This window comes from Embiotoca jacksoni, unplaced genomic scaffold, assembly GCF_022577435.1.
Source record: "Embiotoca jacksoni isolate LCO1_2020_lvr unplaced genomic scaffold, fEmbJac1.0.p SCAF_9, whole genome shotgun sequence".
In the NCBI taxonomy this organism is placed as follows: Eukaryota; Metazoa; Chordata; class Actinopteri; family Embiotocidae; genus Embiotoca; species Embiotoca jacksoni.
Window position 1 is genome coordinate 17,750,703 of NW_027185447.1, and position 22,937 is coordinate 17,773,639.

At 38.9% G+C, this 22,937-nt stretch overlaps 2 protein-coding genes across 8 annotated transcripts; both read left to right on the forward strand.

Moving 5' to 3' along the window:
* Positions 1-931: 931 nt before the first annotated feature.
* Positions 932-15,225, forward strand: LOC138193061 (forkhead box protein P1-B-like). 7 transcript variants are annotated; one of them, XM_069140846.1, is made up of 17 exons: positions 932-1,036; positions 3,597-3,737; positions 5,178-5,210; positions 7,745-7,882; positions 7,970-8,059; positions 8,798-8,918; positions 9,199-9,304; positions 9,827-9,934; positions 10,209-10,296; positions 11,358-11,435; positions 11,552-11,753; positions 12,006-12,082; positions 12,224-12,325; positions 12,504-12,631; positions 13,773-13,827; positions 14,030-14,196; positions 14,313-15,225. In XM_069140846.1, exons 2-17 carry the CDS (start codon positions 3,612-3,614, stop codon positions 14,473-14,475), a joined length of 1,782 nt encoding a protein of 593 aa, XP_068996947.1. In that variant the 5' UTR covers positions 932-1,036; positions 3,597-3,611; the 3' UTR covers positions 14,476-15,225. The 7 variants fall into 7 exon arrangements, with proteins under 7 accessions (XP_068996947.1, XP_068996948.1, XP_068996943.1 ...); XM_069140847.1 differs by having other exon boundaries at positions 11,552-11,747; XM_069140842.1 differs by having other exon boundaries at positions 7,745-8,059.
* Positions 15,226-16,455: 1,230 nt separating this feature from the next.
* LOC138192923 (2-epi-5-epi-valiolone synthase-like) lies at positions 16,456-22,456 on the forward strand. Its single transcript, XM_069140615.1, has 6 exons — positions 16,456-17,076; positions 17,773-18,071; positions 18,806-19,436; positions 21,274-21,513; positions 21,718-21,970; positions 22,086-22,456. The coding sequence occupies exons 2-6, from the start codon at positions 17,947-17,949 to the stop codon at positions 22,172-22,174; spliced, it is 1,338 nt and encodes a 445-aa protein (XP_068996716.1). The 5' UTR covers positions 16,456-17,076; positions 17,773-17,946; the 3' UTR covers positions 22,175-22,456.
* The last annotated feature ends 481 nt before the right edge of the window (positions 22,457-22,937 follow it).

Genomic DNA, 22,937 nt, shown 5'->3' on the forward strand with positions numbered 1-22,937 from the left:
AGACCAATATTATATTACACTGAAGATTGTTAGTTTTTGCAGTGAACGGCAATATCTGCAGCATCACTGAGGCACAAGTTGTGCAATGTGAACAACCTTTTGGGCCATATTTCAGGCCCTGCTCAAGGTATTGAGCAAAATTTTGTATAGTTATATATTTGGATGATACAAACTATGAAATGAGACAAAATTACATTGTATATGGAGAGTTTCTGGTCAGTAATGCAGGGAAGCTTATCTGCTTTTGCACTGGACTCAGAACCCTCCCTCCATAGTGCATACTATTGCAATAATTTATTATTTTTTAACAGCAGTTATAAGTCCATCATTTCCATTTTTCAGGGGATTTGACTCTCTTCATAAAGGTAATGACATGTTATTTCTGTTGCGTTGAGTAAGAGATATGAGGTTTTTCAGGATGAACTGAGCTGAGGATGGAACTTTTAATTACTAATAAATATATTACTTTAAGCATTTATTTTTCTTGAACAAAGTAATACTTAATATTTTTCTCTCCTTGTTCTAGTCATTTTCCCTCAATTTAGTAAAGGGCCCTTTTCAAGATCCATTTAAAAATTGTCATTGTTATTTTGAAAGCCAATCAAATGCATCTACCTTAACATTCGTACTATTGTTTACTTAATAGATGGTTGATATAGTCTGATATTTGTCTACTTCTGGTGAGATTTTTTTTGTCATTTTATTGCTTCTTTAAATTGCTATTTCTCTCATTTTACAATTAAAATATCCATACGGTGCACAGAACTATCTTTTTTAACAGTGGGACTGTTAATGATCTGTTCAACGAAAAGGATACTGTCACTTTTTTTTTTTTTTTCTTGGGTTATGCGTCAAAATTCAAGCTAATCTGAAATAGTCCGCGTGTGAAAATGACGTCACCATTGTTTACTTTTACTTAAGCCACGCCCTCTGTTAGCAACTTGTGGCTAGCTCGCTACCGAGAAAGGCAACAGCACCGAGGGCTTCTCTTCAGACACCACCCCGACGCGAAGACTGTCCGCTCGCACATAAATCTGTAAGTACACGTCGACTCAACCGCTCGCGTACACCCCGCTGAACGAATATTGAATTTAAAGGGTGTATTTATCGTGATATTACCGGGTGGTAAAAACGAAGACTTAAAAGAGGAGAGAAACGTTTCTCGTAAGCTAGCGTCGGGACTACCGCTAGCTTTTGTTGTAGCTGCTGTTAACGTAAGCGCTTACCTGCAATTTTCGCCGTGAAACTTATTTTCCGTTACGGTCGTAATAGGTCGCCAAACAATCGCGGCCGTACGTGACTAAATCAGCCGCGTAGTTAAATAGGCCAGACTTTTAAACCTCCTGCTTTTCTACGGTTAAATGCCGTTTAAGCTAAAGGCTCAAGTCCTCAACGGAAACCTCGGGAGCGCAATGGTCGGTCGGTGTTAACGGATGTAGATTCACACTGCGTTTGAGATCATTTCACGGTAATCTCATCGCAGTGATGAACTAAACGAAATAAGTACCGTCAGATGAGCGTTCATTCATATCGCGGCGGATCCGGTTTTAGGGTGTCGGTCGCGGGTTTGAAATGTTCGGCTGCGCGGTAGTTCGGTGTAACGTTAAGTTAACTTGGAGCAATATGAACTCTTGCTTCCCGAAATGTGACTCCCGAGGCATATGATTGAAACCGATTATAACTTTCTACGGCGTTTAAAAATCTTACGCAAACAAAATCACTCGTCTAAACTGACCCTTTGGATTTAAGGCGATTGGTAAAATGACCGGTCGAGGTCAGAATAAACCCAGAATAAGTAACTGTTTTAGTCGATGCAGGGGACTAACTCAAATATGAACTGTATAATGGTTTAGATCCAGCTGTTTTTTTTAGTAGTAGATAATACATAGTAATACTTGGATATTTCTGACTGGATTACAACTTGGGTCACAATATCTGCATTTGTACTGCTGCTGCAAAAAAAAACAACAACAACTCATGAAATTAATTATTGTAGACAACCTTTGTTATTGTTGATTTAAGCATGTTAACCTGTTAAAACATCAGTTTAATTATGAGGGAATTATGGTGGATATCGGGGCTTGCTTAGTATCACTCTTATTTAGGCATCATTGAGTTGTAGGTTAGGGTATTTTACGATTGAAGCTTTCTTTTATTACAGGTAATCATACTAGTTCTGACAATAATGAATAATGGTGTGTGACGTGGAACCAGGTGGGAAAAACATGTTCTTGCGAGTTGTTTTCCATGTCATGAGGAAAAGCCTCTTTGCAGTGTTTCCTTTAAAAAAAAAAAAAATTGAAGCGTGGTGGTGTCTATTGTTGGAAAGTTGCCACTGGGGTGACAACATTTTACATACAGGAAGAATTCATCGTGTACTTATTATTCAGCCCATCCCAATAATGGATGCACTGCAACACAGCTGGATACCATAGCTGCTTTATTGTTGTCATAATGAAACTGATTGACATCGCATTTAGCCGGGTTCTAACAATTAAAGTCACCCCCAACCTTTTCAAAAATGTCCACAGGAAACACTGCCGTTTGTCTTCAGAAGTAATCCTGATCCCGAAAGAAAAAGTAAACAGTGCTGACCCAACTAACAGCTGCCTGGCTTGATCAGAATTTGGTTTTAGTTCTAGACTTCTGAAAGTACCTCATTTTTTTTTTTAAACAATCTACTGGAAGTTAACACTTGTTTATGACACATCACTGCACCTAGACATAACTTACTATTTAGTAGTCATCTCTTAGTCATTTTCAAATGTTTTTTTCTTCTTCTTTAGTTTGTTTCTGGAAAACTGTTGGTCCTGTTTTGGTCCTAACTTCATCGCAGTGCATGTAGTTTAATCAGATCATCAGTCAGATGCTGACAAAATGTTGACATTAACTTTCGGTCGTGCCTAACTGTTGATTTGATTAACAAATTAATTAGAGTATGTGACTTTTGGTGATGCTGAAAATAATGACATTATGCTCGAGTCCTTGCGGCCTGTGTCTTTTCATGCTTTCTGTGGCGCTTTCTATCTGCTCATATTATTTGTTTGCACACTTTATTTACCTTTGTTTACGCTGCTTAGCTTTTGACTCAAACACTCCCAAGCTGTATACATAAAAGCCTACTTGTGCATTGTACTACCTGCCACAGCCGTTTATCGCACCACCTGGTTAATGGTAAATTGTTCCAGAAGGAAGATATGTTTGCACATAAACACGGACCCAGGGCCCCTGTGTTTACAGTAGTCATGGCAGCACTCGGTTATTCAACAAATAGACCTAACATCTTCCTCTCCCACTTGTAGAGGAGTGTGTTTGTATTGGTGGGTAGGGCTGTGACACTGTAGTCCGTAACCGTCAGTGCTGTAGCTTTTTTACGAATGGCACAAGTTAAGTTTTCGTCACACGGTGATGGTCATTTCAGAGACTATTGAATGTTGTTAAATTTGTCTCGAAGAATAGACCTCTCATCACCTTATGAAGTCACAGCTGTCTCAAAATCATTCAGACAGTGGTACACTACGTGTCTGCTCTCTGAATTTCACCATATTATACTGCTGTGTCCAGTTGTTTTCATTAACACTCATTTTCTTTCCCAGGTCAGTGAAGTCCAGATGCATGAGTCTCGGTCAGAACCAACAAGCCACACCATTCAAACCACTCAGACAGAGAACGGAAATCATACTGAGAATGAGAGTCGACTGAGGAGTAGCCAGACTCCTCCTCCAGAGGCACCCAGGGTCAGTCATTCTCCTCATCACATTTAGATTTTTATAAGCATATGTATCAGTGTTATAAATCTATTAATCTATGTATCGCTGAGTCTGCCTCATATTCCCCAAAAATACAACACAATGATGAAGCTACACGTGTAGGATAAAAGCAATTACTCTTTTGAGTGTTATTTAATTGTAAATACAGTATTTTCACTTTATGGGCTAATTGTTTGGCAAAAAGGAAAGTCATTCATATTCGTCACCTTGAGCTCAAGAGATTGAAATTTGCACTCCCCCCCCTCCCCAATTCTTTCATATTTTATAGTCAAAATGATTTATTAATTGAGAAAATCTGCAGATTGATCAATACTGAAAATAATCTTAAATTGCATCTCTGTTAAGATCTAATATTTTGGGGCTTTTACAAATTCAAGTGAAATTAATACATATTAATATTTGCTGCTTGTTGCTGATGTTATCCTTAGAGGCATATGATCAAAACCATCGAGATTCTAAAAAATGTGCGGTGAAAGAAAGAAACTCAAAAGATTAGCATTGACATAATCTCGGACAGATCATACTTAAATGTAATAAAAATAATTTTTAAAAAAACGTAAGTTTAAACCTTTCTTGGGCGACTGGGTTCCCAATTCACAGTAATTTGCTGCTGTTCTTAGCTTCATATGATAGTAAAGATATTTTGGTTTCAAGGTGTACGTTGGACAAAACAAGCAATTTGAAGCCGTCACTGAATGGTTTAGAAAATTCTGATCTTATTTTATTGCCCAAATTATTATTATTTTTTTTAATAGAAAATCGACAGATAAAGAGATAATTAATTTTGAGTTGCTGCCCTAAAGCAAGTTATGTTGTGTTCAGAAATGCTTTAATGTTTTTCTGTGGAGGGCTGTTTTGTTATTGTGTGCACCACACAGCTGTATAGGGGAAAGTGTAAATGTTTGTCCTCTGTGCTACAGATGTGATCCAACTGATGCACCTGCTTTTCCTTCACTAAAGTGTGACTAGTTATTCCTTATTTTAAGCTGTGCATAGCTGGTCTGCTATCCAAACGCTACATATTGAATTCATACCAGGTAGATTATGATGTGGGACCCCAGTGCACTCGCCTTACTGCTAGAAGAGAATTTGAGGGACTTTGTTTTGCCTTTTTAACATGTAAATGCATCCCTGAACGTTTTACTTTGTTTGTCTCGGTTTCTTTCAAACTGCAATGTTTTATATTTATGCTGAAGGGAAGCGCCGAGATGGTGGGGGAGGTGGTGCTGGGATTTAGAAGGGGGGGGGGGGGAGGACAGAGAGAGGGAGGGAGGGAACAACTCCTGCTGGGTGGAGGGATCAGTGTTAATAATGTTATTTTGTTTATAGTCACATCATGACAGTTAGCAAGGCTGTGTTAGATTGTCGGGCAGAACGTCGTTTCTGAGCAGTATTTGTCTTTTTCAGTGTCCAGACAGACTTTTCAATGGAGACTATCAGGTTGGTTCAACTCATTCTTTATTTATTCTGTGATATTATTCTAGCAGTCTTTTTTTTTTTTTTTTTTTTTTTTTTTTTTTTTTTCTCTTCTTTTTTTTCTTAGCAGGCTTTTAAAATATATTTTGCTTAATTAAAATGCGTATGTGTGTCTGTGCATGAAAAGTGATGTCAAATTTTTGTGGTCGTGTAATTAAATATTATTAGATTTCATCCTATTAAACTCAACTCCAGTTGAGTTTATTACCATGTACATGTGTTTTCTTAAAATGTTACTCTTTCGAGAGCCACACCCGTTAGAGCATATTAGCACGTATTAAATCTCACTCATAAGGGGAGACAGCATATTGTGTTTGTTTTTCAGCAAGTTTTCAGCATTTCTATTTGCTGTCAGTCATCTCGGAGTTCACAAGACCAGTCTTGCGGGAACAGATCTGTGTTTACACTCAGTTGCTCACTGGTATGACTTTCAACAATAACAACAACAGAAGATGTTTGGACTTGCTGGCTACCATAGCAACAGGGATTAGGCAAAGGCTGTTGTTGTGTTGATGGTGTCCACAGAAAAATAGAGGGGCCAACTGGCTCTGTCTGTGGGATAGACCTGTTTTCATTGCTTTGGTGGCCACCTCTGCAGCATTGAATTTCATAAGAAAGGACAAACTAGGAGGCAGTCATCTGTTATTGTTAGCCCAAAGCCTGTGTGAAATTCACTGTCAGTTTGTTTACCTGATTCAAAACAGGCTCTGCCTTGGAGAGAAATGTTTGTTTGTGGTTCAGACCTTAATTAAAATACGAATCTCAAGTTCTGTTTTCGTAAACAGGCTCTGTATGCTTTTTTATTCATTATTTATATCTCCTGTGCAATTTTGATTACTCTGTTTATGTTTACTGTAAACATCCCTTGAGCTGTGAGGCTTGACAGCGAGGGGGAGGGTGTGGTAATTTGCTGCGTGCCTAGCAGAGGATGTTGTTGTTGTTTTTGTGGTACTGGTTGTTGTTGTTTTGATGGAGTCTTAATTCCCCTAAGCCATCTGGGGTTGTTGTTGTTGTTGTTGTTCATCTTATTTTTGTTCGGTTCATTTTTAGCTGTCATGGCAGAGGAGTCAGTTTAGCTTTCCTCACATTTCAGTGAATGTTGAAATAATAAGCAGTGCTGTGAATAACTGTCAAATATTTTTCAAATTTGAGCAAGAGGTGTAGGAGTATAGCTGCAAGTCTAAGAAGACAAATAGATTGAACAAAAATGTATCAGCTGCATATATTTTGATTGTATTTATAATCATTTGTAAACCCCACAATGGGGTTAAAGCTGATTTCAGCTTCTTAAATGTGAGGATTTGATGGCTTTCTTTATAATACAAACTGAATATCTTTGCACAAACAGGACATCTGAAGATGAATAAATTAGAACTCTCTTCCCTTTTTATTTCATAGAGAAAACTATAAGTTGTTAATGGAGAAAATAATTGTCAGATTAATGAATGATGAAAACAGTCCTACACAAGTGTGGTTTTGACATTAATAAATGTGTGTTGTGTTCCAGACCAAGTTATTAACTAAATTTACATAAATGCATTTGAGAGAAAGTCCGATAATACATTGACATTTACTGATATAACCTGATTACCGCAAATATTCCAAACATGAAATATATATATCTGCCTTTGTTGTATAATTGTTCATCAATAGTTTTGTTTATTATTTAGATTTTTTTTTTTTTTTTTTTTTTTTTCCCTCCAATATGTACCTAGAGGTAATCTAGCTTCTTCACCTCCCTACTACAAGGTTGTTTAAACATTGCATATCTTAAATACACATATTAATCACATTAGTACTTGGCATCCTGAAAAGCTTTTCTCGCCTTTCCATGGAGCAGCAGTGGAGTTTACCGAGAGAACAGACTCTGCAGTGAGAGTGCACACACATTTCTCTGTGTGTGTGCGCGCATGTGTTCTAATTTCACAAATAACCTACTGTTCAGCTGTGAAGCCCCTTTTAGACTTGTTTATTTCAATTTCCGCTTTAGTTGAACTTTGAATTTAATTATATTGGATACAAGTATACACGACTGCAAGTGATGTTTCTTTTTCATCCTTCTGTCACAGTAAAAAAAAAAAAAAAAATCCTGTCTGAAGTATTTGTTTTTTTTGCTCATTTAATCTTTTTAAAAGCCCTGATACAAACATACACATACAGTTAAGGACCAAGAAAGCCTGTTAGTCCAGCATAATTATAACGGTGTCCGGTAATCCCTTTTCCTGATTAAGGTGATGCACTTTTTGTTTACATGTAAGTGCACTGATGGTCTGCACTGGAATGCTGTCCAAGTAGATTTGCTGTAAGTAGCATGTAAGCTCAACCAGAACAGCCCACATACTGCGTGTTGTATTTCCGCCGCTTGTCACTGCAGTGTTTGCGCCCATTGAACGTTCTCTTTGAAACGTCCCGTCACAGACTTCACCTCCACCGTGTCTCCACGTTTTCTTTTTTTTTTCCCCCCGCTCACCGTTTTCTTCTTGTTTCTTCCTGTGAAGGTTCCACTGTCCTTGTCCATGATGACCCCACCAGCAGAGGCTCCACAGCAGCTTCAGCAGACACCACAGCAGCAGATCCTCACTCCTCAGCAGCTCCAAGCCCTGCTCCAGCAGCAGAAAGCACTCATGTTACACCAGGTAACGCATGTCCAGTCTATATCTTATTCCGCTTTGGACACAATCCCTATGTTTTGCTTAACTCCAATTGTATCATCATGTCTGCAGCAACAAATTCAAGAGGTTTTCAAGAATCAACAAGAGCAGCTAAATATACAGCTGCTGCAACAGAAGAATGCTGGGATTGTCAGTCAGGAGGTAACTATTATTTGTTAAGCACCGCTTCTATCAGCTTATGAATATTTAACCACCATACAAACATTTAAGAGGTAACAAGGAGAATCAATACTATATTATTAGGGATATTGGGGAGAAGGCTACAGTTCAGCTCAGTAGTACTGAACGTTAAATGAATACAGTTGAACCTGGAACACCACCAGGTTTAACTGTATTCATTTTCAGCTTCTTGTAGTGTGTAAGGAATACAAAAAAAAAAAACACTTGGGTGGACTATTAATGGTAACGGATTGGAATTATATTTGAGGTGTCCATAGCTGTGGAAGATCATTTTTCAGATCTTCTATTAATTTGAAGCCGCTTTTTCCGCTCTTAAGTTCATTGAGTTTTTCCATTAAAGGTGCGTCACATGTCCAGAAAGTACATTTTGCTCATTCCTAGGACACATTTGCAATTGTGTGGGCTTCAGTGTACCTTCAGGTGCCTGTGCGTGCGTGCGTGCGCATCTATTTGCAAGACAGCATGACATCATCCACCTGTCCTGCATCCATTTGCTGTCTCAATATGTCCGACCCTTTGGCCACTATCGGAAATTCACAGGATAAGTCGACACGAGGCAGCACTTGTGGGCGTTTGGACAAGGACATATTTTGATATTTTCGAGTAAAATGTTTCAATGTTTTCCCAACACGGAATATTATGATAAAAGAAGGTGTGAGGAAGATACCGACTTGATGTTCTGTCAATCCTGTGTTGCAGCTGACAGCCCAGCAGATTGCCATCCAGCAGCAGCTCCTTCAGGTGCAACAGCAACATCTCCTTAACCTGCAGAGGCAAGGCCTGCTGTCTGTGCTTCCCACCTGCCTCGCTGCAGCCCCAGGTAGGCTGCGTTACACTTCCCGCTGCGCAGTTGTTCAAGGACTGAAACGCCTATAGAAATGACTTTCGGGTGGTCTTCACTCGTGCTCGCCAGTATTTTCAGTTTCAAGCCGAAGATTCCCAATTGCGAGCCCTGCATGTGTGTCGTGTATTGAGAACGATTTGGATTCGATGATCTTCGGGTTATTTAGTTGACGATAGAAAGTGGCTCTCGCAAATGTAGTGGCGTGCCACTGAATTATGTAACAATTTGTCCTCGTATACTGCATGTACTATTTCAGGCTGTGAGAATGAGAGCATCCTGTCTGATGGTGGAGAGACTAGAGAGTCTTCCAGTCAGCAGTCGACCACCAACGGTCATCAAAATCTTCTGAAGAGGAGAGAAAGGTGCTTTTGAAATTTAGAATGTCTTGTCCAAACTGTAGTACAGTTGTTTATATATATAACATTATATTTTATATATATGTATGTATGTATGTATGTATAATACATATACATATATATTTAACATATTATATATATATTTATATATATATAAAATATAATGTTATATATGTATATATATTATACATAAATATAAAATATAATGAGATATATATATGTATATATTATACATACATATATATATATATATATATTATACATATATATATATAAAATATATACACATACATATACACATGCATACATACATATATATAAAATAGAATGTTTTATATATATATATATATATATATATATACATATGTATTATACATATATATAAAATAGAATGTTTTATATATATATATATATATATGTATATGTAGACATGTAGGCATATATATCCAACTTTTGTTGTGCTTAAGCTGGACCAACATGTTGACTCTAAGATGTTTTATTGAAACTGGACTGTTGTACTCTTTGCAGCGGCTCACTGGATGACAACACACAGAACAGCCATCCTCTGTATGGAAACGGCATGTGTAAATGGCCCGGCTGCGAGACTGTCTTTGGAGACTTTCAGGCATTTCTCAAGTGAGTGCCGAGACCTGCTGTACCTTCTAAAGCCGGTGTGATGTTTACCAACATCTATCACGAAGTGTACATGTACTTTGTATTTTAACAGGATTTCCTTTTAAATGTTATTTGCCCTTATTTAGTTCCTATTTGTGTTTATTACAATGCTATTATATATTTTCTCATGAATTAATACAACACTGAAGTGCGAGAGCATTTTCCCACTCTCTACCACACCTTCCTATCTGCGTAAGATCTTGTTTCTCTAAAGTATTTTTGAACGTCTCTGCAGACATTTGAACAGTGAACACACTCTGGATGACAAGAGTACAGCACAGTGTCGCGTGCAGATGCAAGTGGTTCAGCAGCTGGAACTGCAGGTAAGCGTTTGATTTCTTTTCTTTAACGCAACTCTTTTATTTATTTATTTTTCTTAAACGGACAACGACGGTGGCACTGGAGACAACAACACGCAAACAAAAAGAAAAAGCCAAGACAAAAACTTGCAGTCCTGACTTGCAAAATGAATACACACAAAAAGAAAAAAAACGCAAAAAATATTTCAAACTGTGGTCCTGAGGTGCAGATGAAAAACTCAAATTTATTGATGCTAAATATCTGTAATTGATTAGTCAGGCTGGATACGGTTTCTAAGGTTAGCTTTGATATTAGTTTTCCACTAGAGTACGTCGACAAATCTCCCGACTCCCAAGTTCTCCGGATATTTAGCCAAAGCTGATGACATGTTTCTGTCATTTAAAAAAAAAAAATAAATAAATAAAAAAAAAAATGTGGACTGCATGTGTACCTCCAGACTGCTCCTTCTTGTTTTTGTGTGTTGCACTTGACTGCAGGCTCGTGTTTCTGTATGTTGCCTTTGCACCTCAGGACCACAGATTTTTGTTGTTTTCTGTTTTCCTTTTGTATGTTTGTATTTTGAAGTCCAGAGCTGCAAGTTTTAGTTCATGTTTCGCACTTCAGAGCTGTAAGAGTTTGTTTTTGTATGTTTCAACTGCACCTTAAGACCCAAGGTGTTTCAGGGTTTTTTTTTACCTTTTTTATTTCTTTTGTTTTTGTTTGTTTATGCATTTTGCGCTTTACGAGTGTTAGTTACCCTGTTATTGCCACCGTAGGTGACACTTTTTTCGTTTCTTCTTAGCAAAGGTTTATTTGATTGTGATATATTGGTATAATGGTGGATTAAGTCCTTTTTTATACAAACTACTCTAAATTACAACCTCACAAAGTGAACATCTAAATGTTTGCAGTTGTGGTGTGTTTTCACACCAGGTCTGGAAACAGAAGTGATGTTTTTAGATAATTACACCTCGGGATGCAAAAAAAAACAACAAAAAAACTTGGTTTCCACACTGAATGTCATTTTCACGAGCTGTGAATTCACCAGCCCTCACCTTCTATTTTGGTCTTCCATCTAACTCAGCTAAAGAAGGACAAAGAGCGACTGCAAGCGATGATGGCTCACCTGAAATCCTCTGAACCCAAATCTGCAGCACAGCCTGTAAGTACCTGCCACAGCTGTTTCCTTCAATTAAAATAAGTACTGCTTTGCTTGTAGTCACACTAACATTTTGCTGACTTAACTACTTTGTGTTTTTTTTTTTTTTTTCTTTCTAGGTGAATCTGTTGTCTAATGTTTCTTTCTCCCAGGCAACATTACCCAAAGGCCCTCCTCCTATGAGTCTCTCTCAGAGTGCCACAGCACCGTCCACACCCCTGACGCCACTCTCTGAATCCCCCTCAGTCCTCACCGCCAATAGCATGTTCACTGGAACCCCCGTACGGAGGCGATACAGCCGCTCTGTGAGCCAAGGTAACGGTGAGATCACGACGCACAGCCTCTATTCAACAGAAATTGACGTGGCTTGTTCATGCTGAAACATGCTTCTGCTGAGACACACTTACCCGGCACAGAAAAGTGATTACAGTTCTTATTTGTAATTATTTAATGTGATGATGACTATTTTTGTGTGCTACTTCTATTTTGAATAGTTGGAAATGTGTCATTTTTGTTTCCTGTCTTCGTGTACATATGTCTGATGTATATTTATGAGTTAATGTCTTTCCACAGATATAATTGATAATAAGGAGTTCTACTTGAGCACAGAAGTTAGACCCCCATTTACATATGCCTCTCTCATAAGACAGGTAACGTGTGCTTACGTTACACTTACTTTACACAGCCACGTGAAGCAGATCCTTTTTTATTATTATTATTATTATTATTATTATTATTATTATTATTATTATTATTATTATTGTTTCCATGATTTCTTTTGTCTCTTTCAGGCCATATTTGAATCACCTCGCAATCAGCTGACATTAAATGAAATCTACAACTGGTTCACAAGAAACTTTGCATATTTCAGGCGCAATGCAGCTACTTGGAAGGTAAAAATGCTCTCATGTATTTAACGTCATGTGAAACTTTACTTTTCATGCATTTGATACATTTTACATTTAGTTGTAATGTAACTGGATAAATGCTGATTTAGCACTTGTGTACAGGTCCTGATTTTATTCTTTTTTTAAAATTTAAAATTTTTTTTTTTTTATATATATCTTCCAGAATGCAGTCAGACATAATCTTAGTCTCCATAAATGCTTCGTACGTCTGGAGAACGTGAAGGGAGCCGTGTGGACGGTAGATGAGATTGAGTTTCACAGAAGGCGGCCCCAGAAAACTGCTGGTAACGGGTACGTGTACTTTGGACATGAAGCCAGAGCGCTGTGTGTTTTCAGACATTACTCCAAGTCGGATGCTCAACATCAAAAGAACTTGACCTTGTAGCTCCACCTCATAAGTACACACAATATTTACTGTAAATAAGGCTGGGAGTTTGCAAAAAAAAAAAAAAATCACATGTTCGTACAGGGGAATTTAGTCATTTAACCTTTAATTATACACGTGATGGTCCAAGTATGGATATTCAAGGATTAAAGGTTAGAGTACAAAGAATGGCATTTACACAGCATTAAATCAAATCCGAACACGGCATTATGGTAAAAGGGCCCAGTCAAAGATTTACAGTTCACTTGACTTGGAGCTAACCAGTGCAGACGCAGGACACTTCCTAAAAAAAAAATAATAATTTGATTCAACTTGGCAAATGTAATGTTTTTGTAAATAAAATAAAGTGCCACACCTGTTGGAACTCACCCAAGACAAGCTTTTGACTTTCATGCAATTTCTACAGCTCCCCCTTGATAAACTACTATTCACAAGTGAAAATGACGTGATGGTTTTATCGCTGGTTGTTAACGTCTGGCACAGATGACTCTTATTCCGTGTGAATTTCGTCAAACAAACAGACCGAGAATCCCGATGTATCTTTTGCCAGTTCTCATCACTCAAGCAGATTGAGGGAAATGTTCTCTAAGCACCGCCCCCTTAGTTACTGTTGCCGTGTCGGACGAAAAATAAAGGCTAAGTGACCCGTGTGTTCGGCCAACTCGATGCTATCTGACTTGTTAGGGCTGGAGTTGCTCAAGTGTTGGCTGGCTAAAATGTTCTTTTCTGTCTCTTGTGGTTTTGGAAATGTAAAAAACTCAAATATACATACTTCCCTCCAAACTTTTATCAAAACCAATATCCCTCATGAAACGGCTCCAGATACACTGCTTCAGCACGCAGACAAATCCAAACCTAACGATCACACCGTGCCGCATTACAGCTGTTGCTGAGCCGTCACTGTTCAGAGAGAATTTGCAGGTGGACAAGAATTTGTTGTCAGTTTAATGCCAATCTATAAGTGAGATTTTTTATTTTTTTTTAATATATATATAATTATTTATACCATATAAAGCATAACATGCTATTGTATTTGTATACGAACAGATCTCTGCTGAAGAACTCCCAGAACCGGCAGAGCTTCGCTGGATCTGCTCTTCAGGTAAAATCAATCTAATGTTTCATCCTCTATTTTTGCATTTTGTTTTAAACCGATGTACACAATGTGAAACCGTGGGCAGGCAAAGCCTAAAGGCCTGCTCTATTAGTAGTAGTTTTTTTTTTTTTTTAATGTTTACATTTCCATCTATGTATTGGTGCAGGACTACACATTTAAAAGCTGTTCCTTTTTTTTTCTTCTTCAGAGTGGCGGTCTAGACTGCAACAGCTCTTTCTACAACCCGGCCGCCATGGGCAGCATCCCGCTGCACTCCTTGCCTCATGTTCTCCAGGAGCAGATGAATGGAGCCCTCGGTAATGGATCTGGATACCAAAGTGACAGCAGTGCGACACAGTCTCCTCCTCAAGCTTTGTGAGTGTCCCCGTTTACCGACCCGCTGACGGTTTTGGACTCATTCGTTATTTAAAATAATCCTCATCACATGTTCCTCTTCTTTTTTTTTTCCCCCTGCTTCTTTATTAATCCAGCATTAAAGAAGAACAGGAGGATGAGGAGATATGTGAAAACTACCCCTACGAATCTCCGGAGAGCACGTACGAGCACGGCCACAGCCCAGAGATGAACCAAGATGAAGACAACGGCAGCCCGGAGAGGCCCAACCTTCATCTGGATCGTGTGCCTTCTCTCTGACTTTTGAAGTCCAAGTTCTGCACTGCGAGGCCGCCTCACTCACAGCCTGTGTGACTTTGTATCCAAAAAAAAAAAAAACAACAGCTTCATCTTCATAACCAAACACTTTGTTCTTGGGGATTTTTTTTTTTTTTTTTTTTTTTTTTTTTGGTATTTATCAGCATTTCTTATTTTTGGGTTTTTAACTGAGCTCTCAATTCTTTTTGTACAGTTGAATGAGATCACAAAAAAACACATTTGTGGAACTGTCTGTGATTTTTCTTATTTCATGTATCCCTACAAAAGAAAAACAAAAAAAAAATGGACCACGATGAGCAGAGAAGCCAAAGGAAAGGGAACAATGATAGTTAGCACTTCACGAGGAAAGTTTCCCGCCCTCTTCATAGCTACTTTATGCTATGCTGGGGCCACAACACCTGATCTTATTTTAGTAGTCATAATATATACAAATTTGTAGAAGAAGTAAAAAAAATAAATAAAAAAAACGTTGCTTTAAAAATGAAAATGTTCACTGCCAACATGATCGGATATATTTGTATTTAAGGTATAATCAGTTGATCAAGAGAATATGTAGCTCCTTTATACTTGTTGGTCTTTTTCACCCCTTCCATGAACATTGCTGAATTTTGCTCGAACTGAGCTTGTAAGAGTAGATAAAAATAGATTTACCATTATTGTAAACCAATGCATCTCTATGAATAATAAAGTCCTCATGATATATGTGAATAAAGTGTCTTTGATTTAGTCTTGCGATCGTGTTGGTGGCAAGTCGTTCTCATTCTTTGGCCCGGTTCATTTATGGTTACGGCACCTGCTCCCGAGTGAAAGACTCCTGGACGTGGTGTATTCATTTTAACATGATGCACAAGTGTCGGCAGGCAAAGCGAACAAAAACAACGTGGTGTTGGAAGCACCGTTTGAGGCGAGATGACACAGTTTGCATCGATGATCATTTCGTGCAAGTCCTGTCGTCGCTTCCTAAATCACTATTTTGGTACGTGACGTTCTTGGCTTGACCTTTTTTTTTTTTATTGGTATAATTCTGTAATTGGATGGATCTTCCGCACAATTTCCACCACAGCTTTGTAGTTGTGCTTCCTGTTAGGCAGGTACTGATGCACGTGGAGCGTGCTCACGTTGTGGGTGTGTGCACGATGATGGGATGTAGTTTGAGCTCAGTGAGGCTGCAGCTGAAGCTGCTACAAGATTACAGCGTTAACAGAATTAACTAATACAGGCGGGTCATATTAAAAGCTAATTATTTGGCAGAATTCATTAGGCGATGCAGTATGTTTGGATTTATTAGGTTGTTGTTTTGTTTTTTTGGTGTTATTTGAAAGACAGCGGAGTAAACAGTTTATTATTAATGGTTATTTAGGAAACCAGCATGTTGCAGTTCTGGATAATTGGCCGAGATGACGCAGTCTTTTCTATTGAGGTTATTTAGGATGTCACATTACTGCTACTCAAACAGTGCCCTCTTTGTATTGTCGCCACTTTGCCCTCCGCAAGATGTCAACTCTTTTGTTTTTTTTAAAAGCCTCTGGTGAGCGATCGGGACATAAAACACTTTTACACGAGGGGACCGTGTGTCCTGAAGAAAGGTTGGTCACTTTACACCATGTCTGAAAAGCTGAAATACTTCAAAGTCATTGTTAAGACAGCCGCAACATAAGGGAGGAAGTTTAAACTTCAACTAAACTTAAAAATAAGTGCCAGAAGAGTAAATGCACAAACAGTACGTTGTGCGTGTTCTTCGCAACCTATGAAACTTTGCAAATCAATAACCTTCTCTTGTTGGAAGTTTTATTGAGCAAACCCTCCATTATACACTTGAGAGTCTCACCACTCTTGACACGTTGACGTTGCTCTGAAATGAACAAACACGATCGAGCAGAAACAGCAGCGTGTTGTTTTGCAACAGCCACGTTTTCTGTTGCTTGCATCATCTTTTCAGAGGGAAACACACCCTGCCAGTGACTGGCAGTACATCTAGGGAGAGATCATGGGAACGTTTTTGTTTTTGTTTTTCTCCGCGAGAGACGCAGCCCGAGCACCGTCCCAGGGACAGAACCAGAAAAGCCGGACAGCGTTTTCCGCTTCCGGTGAAGTCCTGGGTGTCGGTTGGATGGGGCGGATCCACAGGTTGAACATCAGCAACAGTCTTTTCTTCTTCTTCTTCTTCTTCTGATGATGATGATGATTTGTACCTGCCCGACACCGGAGGTATTATTTAACACTTACAGTTGCCGTGATGAAGCGGAGAAACCCCGGAGCCGCTTTGTTCACCGTTAACCACGTTACAGATCACAGCTGACGTTGATTTGTGCTTTCGAGATGAATCTGTCGGGAGGGTGCGAGTCCCTCTCCCGGTTTCTACTTCGTGTCCTCCGCCAGATGGCTGCGCAGCACTGCTGCTCGTTAGTCTGAATTGTCGTTTCCACGAGTTCGTGGTCCTGCTCCTTGGTTGCACGGGAGCCACTGTTTTCCCCTCAAAAGAAATACATCCGTGGCATTTTAGTGGGAGGCGCCAGCAGAGGCAGGACAGCTGCAACTACAAGCCGGTGGACTGGAACTGCTGCGGCGCCTGCGAGGATACAGGTGAACTTCCATTGACGTAGTAGAGGCGTGCTATCAATTACAAAGTCCCCTTTTGTGCTTTTGACCTGCAAACATGAAGAATAAACTTGAAATAAAATAAAATATATATATATAAATATATGATGATGCTGTTATATATATATATATATATATATATATATTTATGCTATATATATAATATATATATAAATAAATAAAAAAAATTATATAATTTTTTTAATATTTATGCTATATATATATATTTATATATACACATTATTTCGTATAAATATGTTGTATAATAGCTCGTTTTCATTGACTTAAAATAAGTAAGAGTTTTTGTTGAAATGCCTTTAATTTACATATATATATAATTATATATATATATATATATATACACACACACACACACATATATACACACACACACATATATATATATGCACACACATATATATATATGACATGATGTCAAACACCAACTCCAGCTGTTCACATATATGTATATATTTATTTTTAAATTGGATGCTTTCTCATCTTTCTTCAGGTGCGTATTAACATATTGCCTGCATTACCAAGGACTTTTAAAAAAAATAATGGAAGTACACAGTATATATTGTGCTTCAACTTTAAAAGAACCAAGTAACCAATGCAACCCTTTGAAACAGTTGTTAGTCATACTATAGGAAGAAAATTGACGTCAATTTGTTATTTCAGCCCCACAGAGCAGAGTAACCGAAAGCCAGCATGCAGGCAGGAACTGCAGTGTGGAGGCGGTCGAGTATTTTGAGCCGCGATCGAGTCCAATTCACCGACATCCTAGACGTCAGTCCGTAAACCGTGAACAGAGTAGGCTGAAGACATTTGGCCGGACGGGACTCGGGGAACACGATGTCAAACACCAACTCCAGCTGTTCACAGCCGACGAAGTTTAATCTGGTCCAAGTGAAGGGAGCATGGACTCGACAAAGTGAGCCGTGTCAACTCACTGAAGGGAGGTTATCAGATGCCAACATGTAAGTAAATAGAAAATATCTCGATTAGATTTATTCAAATGGGATGAAAAGGGATGCATTTGAAGGGTTCTTTAATACTTTTTCCATTTCTTCTAAGGTTTTCTTTCTGTATTTTGTAATGGCAAGGTACGCTTCCTGCCAACATCATTGGGTTCATGTGGCAAATTCATTTATCCCATTGACACATACAAAGCAGCATAATGCCTTCTTATTATAATTATCTCTCTCTCTTCAAATTTGTTTTCATTTGAAATCTCTTTATGCTCATTGGTCATACTGTATGTTTACCATGTACACCCCTCTCTTGTATGTCTGCTCCATGGACAGAAGGAGATGAAATACCTTTCTATTTTAGGCTGCAGTGACTCCCGTGAAGCATGCAGGCGTGGACAAATTATTCCGATCTTATGATCGTAGGCCCTGAAACGACAGTAACGCCTGAACAGTTCAAAGAGTTTTGGTATTTTTTTTAAATGACATGAGATTATGTTTTTTTGTCTTCAGTAGATCATATTTTTTCTATATGTAAAATTAGAAAAGTAACTCGATCTGTCAAAAAAAAGTATTAATACACAAAAAGTACAGCGAGTTATTAGCAGAGTGTGATTGTGTTTTAGCGGGCGTTTCTTTCCGTCCCTGAACAACTAAACACCGAATCAAACTTTTAAATGGAGTTATTAATCGACACGTTCCCCCCCCCTTTTTTTTCTTACTTTGCCGTGAATTATCTTAAGCTATGAGAACAAGTCCGACCACGGAGTTTCCTGGACGGTGGTCAGCCCCATCGTGTTCACCTACAGAGTTATTCAGTGCAAAAACATACTGGATCCCAGCAATGACACACTTCTGTGGGGTCACATAGGAGATGAGGAGGTCAAAGGCACCTTGAGCAACTCCAAACCCGTGAAGCGCTTCGTCGTGATCGATGAAACGGTCAATCAGCTGTACGGCTCTCGGCTCCGTCAGTACTTTGAGGCCAGGGAAGTTGCTCACAAGATTCTCCCTCTGCCCACCACCGAAGAGAACAAGTGTATGGAGTTAGTGACCAAGATCCTGGAGGAAGTTCACGAGTTTGGGATCGACAGACGCTCCGAGCCAATCGTAGCCGTCGGAGGCGGGGTTTGTCTGGATGTGGTGGGCCTGGCGGCGTCACTCTATCGCCGAAGGACTCCGTACGTTCGAGTGCCGACGACGGTACTGGCGTACGTTGATGCCAGCGTCGGGGCGAAAACGGGGGTCAACTTCGCCGGCGGGAAAAACAAGCTGGGAAGTTACGTCCCACCGGTGGCGACCTTCTTAGATCGCTCATTCTTTCAAACTCTCCCATCACGTCAGATCTCCAATGGGATGGCGGAGATGTTAAAGGTGCTCTTCACGGCATGACCATTGATCAGAAGGAGGGTTTTGCCGATGATCGTGCATGCGGAAGCCCGTTAACACCTCCAGAGTTGCACAGTTTTTCCATGCCGTCATTCACTTTTGAATAAACGCCGTCAGGTTGATTTTCCTGATTTCTAGTCAGACACAGGGTGCTTTTTGCGCCGAGATTACAGAAAACTGAAGTGACACTAAAATTACGCTTTACAGAAATATAAATCCAGCGCTTTGTTTTGCTCCCATTTTTCGCATTTTAAAGTAAAAGATTTAAGACCTTTTTTTTTTATGCGCACAAGAGGCTTATTTCTCAGATTTTGTTCAGAAATGTGTTAAAATCCACGTTAAAGAGCGCTTACCTTTTTCCTGCTGTCAACACGCCAGTTGCATACTCTCTCAAAACGTGCGTGATCTGTGGCTGTGTGATAAAACTGCTTTTACAGGGGTCTTTAATTGTGACCGGTCCAAGGCACAGCTGTGCAATAATCACGCTGTAATCAGCACACCTGTCACATGGATGGATGATCTTGTCATAGGTGAAAACAGACTTGACCAAATTTGTGAACAGAATCTGAGATGTGAGAGGGAGCATTAAAGAAGTTTAATATCTTTTAATTTCACTCGCAGAAAAATCAGAGTGAAAGCGAACGTTTTGCCTTTATGTTTTTTTTTTTTTTTTTTGGACTGTATGTCATCGATGACGGTAATTTTGTTGGTGTCTTTTGGATCCGACTGTCTCAGTACTTGTGCAGATAAGATCTAATCTTCTGAGAACAAAATACACACTGTTTGCGCATAAGAAAATATTTGTGTGCACAGGCAATTATGATGTTCAAAATATCTTGCAGGTCTTCAGGGCTCCTGGAGTTTCCCAGCAACCCCTTGAATGCACCACCAAGAAAGAGAACATTGTGTTCTTGCAAGTTTGACAATGTTCATAACATATGAGAAGTAAAGGCAACCGAGGGTTCACTGAAATAGATCATCTATCTGAAATGACCGTGGCTCTTGGCAGAAAATTCGAAATACAGTTTATTTTCGTTCATTTTATGTTTGGACAGTTTCAAATTTGTTTGCTCATTAATGATGCGAAGTGCCTTTGTCTCAGTTAAAATATGTATCTGTAGCAAGTGTGAGCAGCTGCACGTTTTGACAAAAGCACTTGTTTGCTCAACCGAGCTAACCACTCTTGTGCTACAACTTTATTAAAAAAAAAAAAAGTTGTTTGCTGTCTTACAAAAACCTCCGTTTAGGCTGCTACATGTTTAATTGTTCCTCACTGCTTCTTTAAACCCCCATGCGGATGAAAACCGTACATGAGAATTGTAACCCGGCTCCCACCAAAATGACACGCGTCTCGTGCTTTCCACTTCTGTCTATTAACACGTTGCACACGTTGTGATGCATGAAAGAAAATTTAAAGAACCCCTCCTCTCAAAAATGTTACAGTTTTCAGCCAAAGGATGCTGCAGGTTTCTGTGCGGGAATGATACGATGATTTTAAACCTTGAGGCCTTTAGGTTGTGTGTACAGATAATTCATTTTCATCGAAGTAGGAGTCATCTGGGCTTTCTTTGTTTTAATTTTCTTTTGAAATCACAAGGTAGATGCAATTTGTGTGGAAAAAAAACATCAGAAACAACTTATTATCCAAATCATAGTATTTTTTTTTTTTTTTACATGTTGCAAACATTTCTGGAGGGGATCTTTGAAACCATCTAATGAATGTGATTATTTATTATTTGATGTTGCAGTTTATTATTAAAGGGTGTATGAATGTCTATTTGTCTTCCACTAATCACTGCTATATTGTGCTGATACACTTCAGATGGCCCTGATGAAGCACCGCGGCTTATTTGAGCTGCTGGAGGCTGGAGGCAGAAAGCTGCTGCGAGCCAAGCTGCAGTCCTGTGAGACCAGCAACAGCTCTAAACAGGAGGACAACGCTACAGCATTGATGCGCATCGCTATAGAAACCATGCTGGAGGAGCTGGCACCGAACCTGTGGGAGGATGATCTGGACCGGCTGGTGGATTTCGGTCACCTCATCAGCCCCGAGTTAGAAATGGTCGGAAATACTTTTCCACTGTATTTGTATTTTTTTTTTTTTTTTTTCTTTATAGAAATTATAGATCATGGAAAGTCAAGAACGTGTTTCAAATGTGTAGACTTTGCAGAATTTCGATTGTGAATGTGCCTAATCGGCAATTTTTTTTTTTTTTTTTTAAACATTAAAGTGTAACGATCTCCATTTTTTTTTCTGACTGTACAGAGAGTGCTGCCAGCGCTGCTTCACGGGGAGGCGGTGAACATCGATATGTCCTTCATGGTGTATGTGGCCCTCCAAAAGGGGCTTCTGACAGCGGACGAGAAGGACCGCATCATCCAGTGCATGCTGGGTCTGGAGCTGCCTGTGTGGCACCCAGACTTCACCTTGGCCCTGGTGCAGAAATCCCTCAAGGAGCGTCTCAGGCACTCTGCTGGCTCTCTGAGGATGCCTCTCCCCACAGGACTGGGAAGTGCAGGTAAAATATGACACTGCAATACCTGTCTGTCAACAATGTGTCGACGTGAGTACATACAAATAACAAAGACTCTGTTCGATGAAGTATGTTGATTAAGATGTTTCTCATTTTATAGAAATCTTCCATGACACGATAGAAGATAATATCTTTTGCCAAGCTTTCCAAAAATGGACTGATGAGCTTTCTTCTTCCGGGAACAAATGAAAAAAAAAAAAAAACATGAACCACCATATATGTAATTATAACTTGAAAACCTTATTTAGCATTTTTAAATATAGTGTAATTGAATTAACACACTATGTAGTTGTTAGTAATATATAACTACTCCTGTGGGCACCAAAGTTGGTGTAATAAATTATGATTGGTTCCACGAATCAGTCAAATCGCAGTTTACATCCAGACTGTAGTGAAGACCTGAAGAGATTTAATAAGAGGTAGTATCTGTCTTCTCGGGGATATACAAATAAAGTTGATTTGACTTGAAAATGTCCATTTTTTTTTTGTTTCTTTTTCTGCTGTATAATTATTATATTAGTGTTTGATGTCATTGAGAGAAACAAAACAAAGTTACATTTCTTGTATGCGTTAACGTTTTGGATCAATAGAGCTGATTCTGATAGAACACAACGTTGTAGCCATGACAGTAGACAATAATTCAAACATGGATGTTAAGTCCACATTTCTAATTATATATGTTTTCACAGAGGAGGTTATAATTGTTATAAACACTTAAAATACCTTTGTATGTTTTTACCTACATTTATGGTGTCACTATAGTATTATACTGCTTCTAAATTACAGGTTGCTTTACTTATAAAAAAAAAAACTAAACTAAACTAAATATGTTTGAAGTAGCAGTAGTAGATTTTCAGGGTTGAAAAAGAGACACCAGCTCAATCAGTTTTCAAATAAACCTTTTAATATTTGCCACAAGATAGTTTCCACATTGAGTACCAGTGAGTTTGAG

What these genes read in the sequence shown, in the direction of transcription:
- LOC138192923 (XM_069140615.1), top strand. Translation starts at nt 17,947, where the DNA reads ATGTCAAACACCAACTCCAGCTGTTCACAGCCGACGAAGTTTAATCTG. An exon ending in GGATGGCGGAGATGTTAAAG is followed by an intron (nt 19,437 to 21,273) that starts GTGCTCTTCACG and finishes GATACACTTCAG; the next exon opens with ATGGCCCTGATGAAGCACCG. An exon ending in CACAGGACTGGGAAGTGCAG is followed by an intron (nt 21,971 to 22,085) that starts GTAAAATATGAC and finishes CTCATTTTATAG; the next exon opens with AAATCTTCCATGACACGATA.
- LOC138193061 (XM_069140842.1), top strand. Translation starts at nt 3,612, where the DNA reads ATGCATGAGTCTCGGTCAGAACCAACAAGCCACACCATTCAAACCACT. An exon ending in GACTTTCAGGCATTTCTCAA is followed by an intron (nt 9,935 to 10,208) that starts GTGAGTGCCGAG and finishes ACGTCTCTGCAG; the next exon opens with ACATTTGAACAGTGAACACA. An exon ending in CCAAATCTGCAGCACAGCCT is followed by an intron (nt 11,436 to 11,551) that starts GTAAGTACCTGC and finishes TTTTCTTTCTAG; the next exon opens with GTGAATCTGTTGTCTAATGT.